This window comes from Mus pahari, chromosome 8 (assembly GCF_900095145.1).
Source record: "Mus pahari chromosome 8, PAHARI_EIJ_v1.1, whole genome shotgun sequence".
Taxonomy (NCBI): Eukaryota; Metazoa; Chordata; class Mammalia; order Rodentia; family Muridae; genus Mus; species Mus pahari.
Window position 1 is genome coordinate 20,302,468 of NC_034597.1, and position 13,854 is coordinate 20,316,321.

Consider the following 13,854-nt stretch of genomic DNA (forward strand, 5'->3'; position numbering starts at 1 on the left):
AGGGAGGCAGGGAGGGAGGGAGGGAGGGAGGGAGGATGTTTCTGCACTTCAGAAAAAAAAAAAATCAGGAAGGAGCCAAGAAGGAAGAAGGAAGGAAACATTTCTCTTATTGAACATCAAGCACTTCCTCTTCAGGGGAACTTGGAAATGCTCACACATTCTCTAGGCATTCTGTAGGCATGTTCGGGTGCTATGAGCAAGAAGGGCACTTATATTTGATGTGAGTAAATATACCAGTGTCAATGGATCTGGTTGTTAGATAGAGAAGAATTATCCTAATTGGGGTGCAGGAAGCCAGACAACATCAAACAAGCCTGAGCTGAGCAGGCTGGCAGGATCCCTATTTCACAGAGGGAGAAAGGTTTCCTGGAGAAGCCATGGCTTTCTGAGTAGTTTCCTGGCCAGGCCAGGGTTTACCATGGGAAGACCGGCACTCTATCTTTTCTGAGCCCAGAGCCAAGTCTCATCTCAGCCCTGTGTGGCTAGGGTAGAATTTCAGAAAGTCCTCCTGAGAAACGACTTTGGGTTCTTGCCCCATAGGTTCTTCAGTCTCTCAATGTTGCTCTGGGTCAGATGGGCATGTGTCTCAGGCGGATGGCCTTTTCAGCTGTCTCAGAGACTGGCCTTCTTTCATGGGCTCATTTATTTTATCCAATGCCACTAGTGGCCCAATGTCCAATGAGACTGTGCGTGAGCATCAGGAGTCTAGAGTGCATTTAAACACTCTGGGGGAGAAGAACAGAAATATAGTTCAATCCTTCATTTTCTAAAGTCACGATTTCTAAAATGAACTCATCTCTGCGCCTGGATCTCACAAAGCCATATAGAAAAAGATTGAACTATTTTATTGAACATGAATGGACCTATCAAACCGTTGACTCCTGAAGCACTTAAGATGATTTTTAAAGAGAATTCATGTGAATATGAGTGTATGCATGAAGGTTAAATATTAGGAGGAAACTCTCCTTAAAGTAGTCCAAACTCTTTAAAGCACCAATGCCCTTCAGGCAAAAATTCTTTTTAAAAAAATCTGGTGTGTGTGTGTGTATGTGTGTGTGTGTGTGTGTGTGTGTGTACATGCTTGAGTATGTGTATGTGTACATGTAATCGAGTGTGTGTGTGCATGCACATGTTTGTAAGTTAATATGTGTGTGCATGCAATCGAGTGTGCTTGTGCACGCGCATGCATACACACCTATGTTTGCCACAGCATCAGTATTGAAAACAGGTCACCCTTAGGTGTTGATGGCTGCCTTTTACCTTGTAGAAACTGCCATTCTTTGTTGGTTACATGTGCAAACTTCCAGGACATAACTGTCTTTGTCTCTCATCTCAGCAAAGGAACACCCTGACTTGAGGTGCACATTGTGGCACCCAGTTTTCCATGGGTTCTGGTGATTTGAAGTGAGGAGAGTCCTTTCACCAGTGAACCTCACCCCAGCCTCATACAAAATTGCTTTTGTAGCCCAAACAACTCTGAGGCGAAGAATTCCATAACTTTAACCTTTATGAGTACAGGAACAGAAGCTGGACTCAGACTCTCTGGCAGCACTGAGGCGAGACATAAGGCTGTAGTATTCAGAGCGAAATTTGGTTTATAACATGCTTTTGCCTCTTATATATGGACCATCATCTCCAAGTCATAACTCCATAGTTTGTCTCTACCCGGGGGAACCGAGTACCATCTGAATTACCCCTTCACATGGAGTTGGGGGTCTCCTCACTCACCTGTGTGTAGTCTTCAGACACCAGAATGAATCCGTTATTGTCTATAAGGTAACAGTTCACAGTCTAGAAAATCAAAACACACACTTTACTCTCAGGCCTCAGACTGCCTTTACACAGAACGAGGAGTTTCCAGTCTCAGAGACGCCCCCAACCCCTTTGCTGGAGAGGGGAGTTGAATCCCATGAATTGAAAATACTTGTTGGCTCGAGCGTGTGTTAGGGTCATGGTGACACTAACCCCAGAGTGGACTCTGCAAAACTCAGGACACTGAAGGAAGGAAACGAACAAGAGAAGCGACCTTGAAAGCCTGGCATCGGCCTACACTGGATATGCCCAGAAAAGGCTGAATTAAAGTCTGTCTTCGTTTTCTCTTTATGGGACCTGACTATTTCCCAGGAAGAAAGTGTTCAGAGGGCCCCGGGCTTTTATTTGGAGTGGCTGCAGTGCCAGCCATTTGGAAACCCAAATGCCAGCACAATGTCATTACTCTAATGATGTATTAATGAAAACACCGTGTCAGCTCGGGGGGGACCATCGGGGGACCAGGTAATACTTTTTAATTTGTTCATGGACTGAGGCATGGGGGAAGGGGCGGCCTTCTGTAAAAGGGGCCCCTCAGGCCTCCTAAAGGTTTTCAAACTGTGTTTTTAATTGGGAGCTGGGTGTGGGGGCAGGGCTCCTAGCTTTTTGGTAGCTCAGACTTATAAATTGTAGGGAGCAAGGTAAGGCAAACAAACCTTCTGCTTCCCCCACGATCCTTTAATCTCCCGTGAATGGCTTGCTACAGGCGAAGTTTTAATTACAGTGCTGTGGAGTTTAAACTTAAGGCTTAATTCCGTCCTTGATGTAACTCAGTTTCTATTTATTGCAGCTTTACATACCGACAGCAACGTTTAATTTGTAACATATCTTTACCCTGAGCTAAATTCCGCTTAGCTCCAGGCCACCGTGGGGCTGGCATTTGCTGGGACACTGACCTAGACATGGGGGTTGGATTTTTTGTCAGGCATGAAAGGAGAGCAGGGAGGGTTAGAAGGATCTGGCCTCTCTTCCTAGCCCAGGGCTGTCGGCGTTGACGATTGGACAAACCACGAAAGTACAGCTACGGCTCTTTTTGGGGGCAGGGGGTGAGTGGTGGTGGAATGGGGCGCGGAAGACGGGGGTTCTGCACAGGGTCTCTCCGTGTAATAGCTTTGTCCCGGAACTTGTTTTGTAGACCAGCTGTCTTTGAACTCATAGAAATCCGCCTGCCTCTGTCTCCCTGATTAAAGGCCTGTACCAGCACCTCCCAGTTGACAGCTAAGGCTCTTTACAGCAAACTTGGGTGCTTAGATGAATGGTGGAACTTGACTCCATTTACCTGAGGGGTCAGATGGATGTGTCCCACCCATTCACACTCTGGCTGCTGCAGAAGCTCTTGGCTTTAGGGACACTACCTCCATCTCGGTAGTGATCACAATAAACTCTAGGTCTTCTGAGCAGACAGCATTCAAGAAGCCATCTCCTAAAGCCGTGCCTCTGAAGCAGTAGTCACAGGCTCTCTGTGGGCTCGTTTTTAAATTTAGTTGGAATTTGGGTAAAATGAAGACTATTAAAACTCAGCTCACAGATGACCTGCGTTACAGTTCAGTAAGTACTGTGTTTAGTGGCTGTGCTTTTTACCTGCCCGTTTTTGTAGAGAGTTATCCTGAACATCAGTCTGGGATTGTTTGCTATGATTGTCTGCTAACATTGAGTCACATGGCTAGATCCACCTCCGTGCGGATTCCAATGTCACGATGTTAGCTCATGCCCTTCAATTCATGTGTACTGAGTACAGAATTGAATTCCATATATATTTACTGATGAGCCATTTCCTCCCAGTGGCCCAGGGAGCCTGATGTTCCCACAGTTTCTGCCTCAATTTCCTCCTTAGATGATGAATTCTAAGCCAAACATCCCTGACATCACTGTTTGATCTCCGGTCCATTCCTTTGTCTAATATTGTAAATACTAGCCAACACAATACAGAGCCAAGGCAATTGTTTTTTGTTTGTTTTGATTTGTTTTTTATAAAAATCAACTGGAAATCTTTAGTGAGGGGCATGAGATCATGAAGTCTACAGGAATAAGAATAGAAAAAAAAAATTGCCCTCAGTTGGGAAGCCCCTGACATATTAGGATGGGTCCAAGGGAAAACTGTCACTATAGAGGAGGCATGGAAGATGCTTCCAACAGGATTGGTTTCCAAAGAAAGGAGACCAAGAGACACCCCATTACCACACTGGCCCTACTTCATTTGTTTCTATGGAAAATAGAATTGGAGTTACACCCAAATTCTAAAAATAAACACATTTCCGTAACTCTCCCTCAGAACAAAGCACCACTAAACCTTGCTGTTGGATGAAACATTTGATCCTTGCAAGTCTTGCTTTCCGTTGTCCTCACAGTGGCCAGTGCAGGCTAGAAGAAGATAGCACACCAGGATACCAGCTGGCATCTTAGGCATGTGACATGTCCAAAAAGCCCAGCTCTCTTCTGGGGTGGAAAGATCAGAGTGAGAGCTCTGCATCCCGGGTGGAGGCTCCTTCTTAATTTAGTACCTGTACTGTGTGGGGTATATTTGTATGGGGAGTGCACCCATGTGCACTGAGGCCGGAGGAAGGTATCGCTTTCTGCCTTATTGCCTTGAGACGGGTCTCTTTGCTGAGTGGGAAACTCACTGCGTCATCTAGGATGGTGGGCTAGGAAGCTCCAAGTACCAGCCTGTCTCTGCCTCCCACCCTTGCTTGGTTTCTAACTTGGGTGCCAGAATTTGAACTCAGATCTTCATACTTGCCCGGCCAACTTTCTTACCTTCTGAGTCATTTCCTCAGCTCCCACTTTACAAATTTTATTTTGCCAAAAAAATAAAAAAATAAAAAACAATCTACAGAGAGAGGACTGGTAAGCCTAGCAAGCTGACTACAACTCTCCTGGAAAGATTTTTTTTTCCCCATTAAATATGGTTGTAAGGTGGAGAAGAGGGGGGAGGGTAACAGGGAGAAGGATGGCAAGTGTGCCTCATATAAGCCTTCCTTTTCATATGACCAGGTAAGAAAGTTCCTATGGACAGAGAAGAGTCCGAAGGTCACATGACCAAGCATGTGCGATGCACACACATGCTCTTTGATCTCAGATCTACTGTTCCTAGAATGTCTAGGCTGGTTACTCCGCTGTCCAGATGGTATGGCTAGGGCCTCAGGTCCTGCTTGCTCATGGAAGGCTTTCTTTAAAGAATGAAAACACTTAACCTATAGGCAGCTAAGGCAGACCTGGTCTGCCAGAGTAACCACAGAGCACCAAAAAGATCACAATGAAAGCAGAAATGTCAGGCCATCTCCGCGTCAGTTGCTTGGTGTGCTATAGTTTTGAGAGCAAGCAAAAATCCAAAAGAGACTGTGCTTGGGTCTGCTGGGTCAGGTCATGACCTTAGTAGCAGGTTGCTAAGATCCCTGGGCAAAGTAATTCTTAAACTAATATCTGAACCCAAGAGAACAATCAGATATAGCTAAGGGGGTTTTCTGTGTGTTCCTCCACTAGCTGAGGAGCAAACTATGGAAGAAGACACTAAAGCCAAAGGCAGGCTAGAATTGATAAAAACACAAACCAATTCTGGATCACAGATTTAGTCTGTATCCTACCAGACAGGGACAGAAAGTAAACCCAGAAGGCCCCAGCTGTCCAAAAACATCACGTACTATATCCAATTGACATACACTGTTGGGTACATTCAAGGAAGCACATCTCTTTCCACTGAGAACCCCGGGAGATGTAGGTATTTCCTTCGTGGACCATGTATCTTGCTCCCGTTTTTTTAGATGTACCTTTTCCAGGTTCCATGCGGACACCAGGATAGGAGCAGAGATATGCCTTTTTGGGCTAGTTCGTGAGCAAGTTTGAATTTCAAGGATCTGCTGAATATCAAAAGAGTTGTTCACCCCAGTAGGCAAGAACCAAGTGCTGCCAACACTGGGGCTGTCAAGCCACCAAGGAAGTTAGAATTTGATTCAGGTATACTGAGGCACCCACTCAGCGTTTACTCTGAAATCCTGGAGAAACTGAAGACTGGAAGGAAGGAATGGTAGGGAGTGGGTCTGCATAGTGCCCATTGCAGTGTTAAGGGGAGGGCACCATCAGCCTGGGGCTGAGATACTAGCTTTGGAACCAGAGGCTCTGAGTGTCCTATCAGTGTGATCTTCAACAATGCCTGGGTGTCCTAGGAAGTGGTAAATCAGCTACTGAAACTCCATGAGGGGTGGGAGTGGGAAAGCTGGATGGTATATTCCTGTGAAGGAAGGCTGAGCACCTTCAGGAATGTATAACATCCATTCCCCCAGGGATGACTGGTCCCCTACCATGTATCCTTTGTCTGAGCATCCCCTGGCACAGTGCTACCATTTCTCAGAAAGGGAAGTGTGTGGCACAGTTTCTATCAGGAGGTCCCGGGGACAGGGTGGGAGGGTGAGGGGGTAGGGGGATTTGCATTGTTCTGGGAGGGTGACTTCTCTTTATTTTGATTGGAGGAATTCACTTAAGCCCAGCATGGTGCAGCATGACAATTTTGGTGTTTTGTGTGTGTACATGTTTGGGGAAGAGTGGGGAGGGGGGGGAGGAAGGAGAGTGAGATAAACAGAGAGAATGAGAGGGATCTTTCTTCTGGGTGTTACTGAGGCCTGAATTTCTGAGTCTCTGACACCTAGAAGTATCGCCCCTTTTCTCCGGGTCTCCCAACAGGATCCCTAGTATGTCACCTTACCTTCCCAATCACTTGCTGTGTCCTCTCATAGCCAACCATCAAATCAAAATACCACGTTTTGGGATATGGAGAAGGAACAGTGGTTAAAGCTTGCTTTACAAGGATGAGGATGGGAGCCCAGACCCCCCAGAACCTAAGTAAACACTGGGCTCGTACGGGAGCTCTTCAATAACTCCAGCCTCAGAAAGCAGAGATGGAGAATTCTCCACAGCAAGCTGGCTTGGGAGACTATCTACATCAATGAGTCCTCAGTTTGGTTGAGAGACCATAGCTCAATAAATAAGGTAGAAGACCAAGGAAGATGATTCCTGACATCAACCTGGGGTCTTCACTGCATGTACATGCACACAAACACCAAGAAAGAGAAAGCAGTTACAATCTTCTAAAAATCACTGCTTGCAAAGAAGTAACTCCAAAAATACACATTTGGTAGGAGGCACCTGTGTCCCTCCTCATACCCACTATTAAACAATCTTCCGATCTACCCACTCAGCAGCCTGGGTGTTCCAGATACAGAAGCATCCAGTTGCTAGGATATAGCCCTGTTCAGCTCAGTTATCATTCAAAACATCTTTCATATGTCAGAAGAAAAGTCCCCATCATCCACAGACCACACCAAACTCTATCGCTTTTTTGGAAGGAGCATAGAGACTCGTTCGTCATAAAGATTTTGGCCTCTTACAGGATAGCAATTAGCCTTCCTCTGTCTTCACAAAACGCTGGTGTTGTTAATAGGTGATGAAATTGAAGGACAGGTAAATGGGCCAAAAGTGACTGGACTGCTGGGTCATACAGAAGTGGGATGTGGGCATGGCCTTTCCGTCCATGCCTCCTTTATCAGCCCCATGCCCTTGCAGGTGTATTGTCTGCCAGAAAGTCCATTTTTATGCTTTGGCATTACTTCCAATGTCGTTTCTTTCTCCATCTTTGCTGATTTAAATGTTGCCTCCTCAGAGGTGTCATCTCTGACCAGTGTGCATAAGCTTCCTCACAGCATATATCCCAATTGGTTAAAAAAAAAAAAAAAAACAAAACCAACCAAACAAAAGATATGTATATCTCTCCTGCTACTCATAAGTGCTATGAAGTCAGTGTTTCCCTACTCTGCCCTTGGAGGTTAGCCAGACACTTACTCCCAAGAAGGACTCAGTCAACACATTATAAGGGAACATATGAGTGCCTGAATGGTTCTTTTGCAGGCTCTGTAGCTGACATTCACCCTGAGTGGAATAGAACTTTTTACAGCCCTTCTTGCCATTTTTGATTCTATGATTGGGTACTGACAATCACATACTTCCAGCTCTTACTGGCAAACTAAAGATGTCCTCCTACAAGGTAGAAATACGTCCACATACCCTATCCACCCTCACAGGACACACTTGCTGGGGCCCAGTGTGTGCTAATGGGGTGACAAAGGACTTTCAGGGTCTCTCAGGCACCATGTGTCTGAGCAGGCTAAGAAAGTGGACCATTCTCTCTTTGGTGGTACAGACAGGGGCACAGGTTCAGAATGAGCCCCAAAGCTGATTTTAATGGGGTACTTGATGATTTGGGGACAGCTGGGGAAGAGAAAGGACAGGAGACAGCCTTATGGGGCTAATTAAAAGTTATGAAAAGAGTGACACATGGCAGGATTCTGTTGGGGAAAAAAAAGGCATTGGGTCCAAGTGGGAAGGCAGGCTGGTTTTTCATTGAAAACAGGGCAGTTGGTTGTCTATAGCCAAAACTTAATAGTCAAAAGCAGAATAGATGAAAATTTCAAAGTACAGACGGGGCATGAGCATCGCACCAATTTTTAAAAAGATCAATTTAAGGCTTACATTTCAAAGTATGTGACCCTTTAGGACACAGGGTTCTCCCATAGGCACAAGAGAAAGACCATGGTACCAATGAGGGCTTGGCAGCATACATTTATTGTTCCCTAGTGTATGAGCCATTGCCACTTAGGGCTTCAGGCCCAGGGAGCAACCACTTTTTGGGAGGAACAGTTTGGTGCATGTTCAGTTTAGGGCCAGCAGTAGTGAATGTGTGCCTTTTCTAGGAGACATGGTAGAATTTTTCATTTTTTCCCCCATACATTCTTTCCCGTGACTCTAGAAATTTCTACACCCACTGCTGTGTGGTTGAAGAAGCAGAGGAAAAGAAAGGTTTGGAAAATTGTCCAAAATTACAGTGCTACCTAATTTCAGAGTCACAGAATCTCAACAGTCTAACTTAATGGCTCATGCCTTTAAATACCACCATATGCTACATTTCCCATCAGTCAAAGAGCAAACACTGGCTGTTTCCAAGCTTAGAAGGGGATGTGTCCTCATCTGTCTTTATATGGGGATACACCTACATGATATGAGTTGTAGGAAAAAAAATACCACCTCTTGCTTATATAAAACTGTTTAAATAGTCATGCACATGTATACTCAATCACTCATTCATCTAACCAAGTTTCCTAACGACCATCCATCCTTTCAGCCAGCTAGTCAACCAGGCATTCTCTTTTCTTTTACTGGAGCTGGGATTTGCAGCAATACTCACTGTAGTCTAGGACACACCCTTTGGTGCCATCTGAGCACTCCAGAGAGGCAAGAGGATGGAGTTTGAACCCAACAGCTCTTACTAACATGCTGGCATGCCTTAAAGCCAGAGGGGAAATCTGACCCCCCCCCCCCCCGTTAGCCTATAAAAGTTATCCCCAAGCTTCCTAAAATGGATGCTGAACATTCCTCAGGGAAAATTGTTTTTGATCTGGTGATCAGAAAAAGTTGGGCTTCTGCTGAAAAGATGATGGATTGGCTTTTGCTCTGCAGATATGGTGACTCATAGTACGATAGAAGTAGGATAACAATTTTTCTTTTAAGCTGGCAGCTAGACCACTGGGAACCAAAAAAAATTTTTTTTCTAACTCTATCCTGAACTCCCTTTTATATTAACGATCTTGTTTTCCATTTGTCTACTTTTAAAAACTCTATTCCTGCCCTATGCTTTCTGGGTTGAAATTATATTTGGGAAATGTTCCTGAAATCCTTGTAACCAGAGGAACTATACATATCTGATTATAAAGTTTAGTTGGTGGATTGACTGATGTTTAGCTAAAGGAGAGAGAGAGAGAGAGAGAGAGAGAGAGAGAGAGAGAGAGAGAGAGAGAGAGAGAGAGAGAGAGAGAGAGAGAGAGAGAGAGAGAACACCTAAGTTTGCTTTAAACCATGGGGGTAGAGAGGTGCCATGCTGGCTGTGACCAAAGGTACATCCAATGGGAGGGCTTAAGAGGGTAACACATTAGTTTCTTCTATTGCTGACCTAAATGATTCAAATCATTCAAATCCCTCTGGAGGGAGGGGGGAGGGGAAATGATAGAGACATCTTAGGTAGCGATAGCTATGCTAGAATGAAAAACTGTGACTTTCAGAGCTCTTCCCTCCAGATTTGTAGTTTGCTAATTCCATGAGATGAACCAAACCACTCCTTCATCTCCATCTCCTCTTTGATTCTCTTTTCTTTTTTCCACTTCCTTACACACGCACACACACACACACACGCGCGCGCGCGCGCACACACACACACACACACACACACACACAGAGGCACACAAGGGTCTTGCTATACATCCTGGCTGGTTGGGAACTTTCTATGTAGACCAGCCTAGCCTTGATTTTAGGATCCCCTCCTGCCGCCACCTTTTGGCTGAGTTCTGGGATTACAGCTTTACATCACAGTAGTCCACTTAGCCTTTTGTTTTCTTATAAAGAGAGGCAATACTTCCTACCTATTTAACACATTGTTCTAATGGTGGGAAGAAGATGAAGCAGGGCCACAAAGCTTTGAGAAATGTAATGTGATCTTTAAATATGAGTGATGTCTCTTACATTCTATAAATAAGACACTAACGTTCTCAATCTCCTACCTCAGTCTAGGAAACATCTAAAGCATATTTCTCTGGCTCTCCAAACCAAACTATGTGATTAGGGGTGGGGAACAAACAAATGTCCTCTCTGTCTGTCTGTCTGTGTCTCTCTCCTCCCCTCTCCCCACCCCCGAGGGTGGCCCAGAGTAATGTGTCAGGCCTGGCTCTACACACAGTAGCATTCCTCTGTCTAACTGCTGTGCTGTCTAACACTTCCCTTTGGCCAGAAGAAACTGGACCAGGAAGGTGCCTTACCTCGTCATCACAGCTTATGGAGCATTTGCCATCCAGCGAGGCACACTGTTGGGGGAGGGAAGCAAGGGGAATCATGTTACTGGGTCATTCATCCCAGCATTTGCTGCAGCTGCTGCTTAGCTAAGGAGGTCGTGGCCTGTGATGCAAGTACCAGGTTTCATCCAAAAGGGGACATTTCAAGATGAGTCTGGGCCATGCTCTCTAGAGTCCACACGAACTCAGAATCATACTATAGAAGACACAATGTAGGGAGTGCTGGCTCCTTCCCATCCCTCTTAATTTATGTTGTCACTCAACGCTGATGGTATCTTTGAAAGATCTCAGATCTTCTGGTAACAAAAGATATAATTATGTCATTATTTAATTTAAAACTATTTCTCAATGACTTTAAAAGGAAACCCTTGTTTATGTTCTTAGATTATAGTTTCCTATGAATCATAATTTAAGAAATGATAAGCTCCTTATGCATCCACCCTCGAGTGAGTCTCTAGGTTGGTTCCATATATGATGACTGCACACTAAACATGCAAGTGCTGGTTTGCCTAGTGTGTGCCGATTTCACTTTTGCTGGAAGTGTACTTCTAATGTTTAGAACTAGGCGGGTGGAAGGAGTAACTCCATGGCTACTGTTTCTGTTGAACACGGGATGGATGTGCCCGGCATGTCTTAGTTCATAGAGCATAGCAAAGGGGAGGCTTTCCCCTGGATTTTCCAAGTGCAACAGCCCCTTGATGTTCTTTGGTCAGGAAGGTAGATACTGACCATGCAGGTCATAGGATGACCTTCTACAATGAAACAAGGAGAAGTACAAATAACTAGCGGGGCATCATAATATGAACATCAGTAAGTCACTGTGAAATAACAAAAGGCCCTGATATGAAGGGAAAAACTCCTTTTGTAAAGTCACTCTGTTGATCCCATAATTCAAATAGTTCCTAGGAGCAAATCCCCCCCCCCCCCGCTTTGCCCAGCGTGTGGTGTCTAACATGCTGACAGCCTGTGTTTTACACTGAAATGAAAGGTAATCCAAGGAGCTGGCAATTCATTTTTACAAACATTCATCAGAAATCTGGCACTGTTTGCCCCAGCTACCCAAATGGGGACACCTGTATAATAACAGTGCCGCTAATGCCTCGAGATACTGACTAGAGCTTACCTGTCGGCTGGCAGTCCAGAACTTCCTTTGGAAGAATTCAAGTTTCATCTGAATGCCTACAGCTGGGACAGATTACAAATAAAAGAAAGCATCAGAGAACCCTTTCAGATTTCAGGTTGTCATTGGAACTTATCCATCATGGCAAGATTGCTGACGCAGGCATACCAGAAAAAAACAAAAAAAAATTAACAGTGACCCATACACCCATGATCTTCCAGCTCTGAACTTTCTTCTTTCAGGCTAGGAAATCTCAAGGGTTCCCACACTTAGATCTCTATCTATACACTCTAAAATCAGTGTAGATGTTCTTTGTAGTGGCATTACTTCAGTGTGCATCTCTAAATTTTATACATTTGTAGCACCAACACAAACTGACATTCATCGTAAAACTATCTAGAAGCTAAATAAATATCTCTTCCATTCTTTTGTTTTGTTTTGTTTTCCAGAACTCAATATATCCTGCACGGTGTTTGTTTATTTGCTTGCTTGCTTGGAGATACAACATCTGAAAGGCCGCAGTTCAGTTCTGAGTTTGCAAGAGTCACTTCACTCTGATGGGACTGGCTGTACTCTGATGGGACTGGCTGCACTGGCGCCCCCTAGTGTCCAGATTCCAACCCTCTTCTCTCCCTGGGCTAAGAAGAGAACACACAGCTCTGTGTGTCTGTGGAAATCCGACAGTAAAAGCTGGCCTCATCGACAGATATTAATGGAAACTTTAGGAAGTGGCATTTGGTGGGACCTTCCGATTAAAGCACAAGCAGGCTCATCACACTTCTCCTAAGGAAGTAACATCAACATATTGCAAAGCAAAATGGTCAAGAGCCCAAATATCATTGGATGATGTTCATACTTTACAGGAGTTCAGAGAATGATAGGGCTGGGCGGACGGGGGCAAAAGGAGATGTACCCTAGTGGAATCTTGCACATTGGTCTGGTGTATATGGCCTTTCCAGGGTTGGCCGTGGTGTCTGCATATTGCCTGTATGCTATTTATCTTTCCTTCAATACTGATGGTAACTTCATACTAAATAATAATAGCACCAGGAAGCTTTAAAAAAAGATTCCCGGATGATAGTATAGCTAGAATTACAGGGAAAGATGAGAACTCCAAATAAATTGCTGTTCATGGTTGGTCCCCAGCAGAATGGAAACTCCTGGAGACACGGAGAAGAAAAGCACTCATGAAGGACATCTTCCTCTCCCTGCCAAGTTCATGTAGCTCAGACTTTTCAGAGCTGTGGGTGGAGGCATAGTTTTCATAAAGGTGATTTTTTTTTCCTTTTATAAAGTGTTTCTGCTCTGGAGTCCTTAATGTGTTGGCTCTACAGACCTACAATGTACCCTTGCCGTATCTGGTCAGATTACGAGTTGAGTTGCTCATCTCTGCCTTGAAGCAAAGGTCAGAGAGAGCCTGAAGAAACCGGCTCATGGAGTCTGGGGGGGGGGGGGACATTTGTAGCATTTCAAACAAAACCTGTCTTTCAGAATGCATACCGGGTCAAACCAGGGTGCACACTACCTCGCAGGTGGGATTCACTCAGGTGTGTAGGGAGCTGAGGGCTGTATCCTGCACTTCAGGAAGGCTTGGGAAGAACGCTATGGTTTTACCAAACTCAGGCAGCAGGTAACAGCAACTGACTCCCGAGAAGAGGGCCCCAGAGTTGCCATTACAGAGGGCAACTGGTCTTTAGTAGAATGGAGAACAGTTTCTGTCTTCTACTTCATGGTTCCCTGCTGCCTTTTCTGGTGGTGATTTTTAATGCCATCTGTTTAGGCCAGGGCTAAGGTCATAGGAAGCTGCAAGGACCTACAGGAGGAAAACACAAGAGTTCCTGAAATAGTCATTCCACAGCAAATCCCCATGGTGTCTCTCCTTCCAACAGTTTAGAGTTGTCCTATCTACCTGACAGCCCGTGTGTTTCCCTAATAATTTCCTGTACCCTTTCTGAGCACCCTCCCATCCCCTGGCAGGGCCCCCATTCACCTCTCTAATGAATCTAGCTGTTCCCTGCAGGGTGTTTATCCATCCCACATACT

At 45.0% G+C, this 13,854-nt stretch overlaps 1 protein-coding gene across 2 annotated transcripts in view; it reads right to left on the reverse strand.

The window, feature by feature from the left end:
* The window catches only part of Cacna2d3 (calcium voltage-gated channel auxiliary subunit alpha2delta 3), an 807,286-nt gene that overhangs the window by 64,631 nt on the left and 728,801 nt on the right, over positions 1-13,854 (reverse strand). For both annotated transcript variants that reach the window (XM_021202917.2, XM_029541665.1), the window contains 3 exons: positions 11,815-11,876; positions 10,659-10,703; positions 1,729-1,791 (listed from right to left, as the gene is read on the reverse strand). In XM_021202917.2, coding sequence (XP_021058576.1) covers positions 1,729-1,791; positions 10,659-10,703; positions 11,815-11,876 — 170 coding nt within the window. The remainder of the gene's footprint in view (positions 1-1,728; positions 1,792-10,658; positions 10,704-11,814; positions 11,877-13,854) is intronic.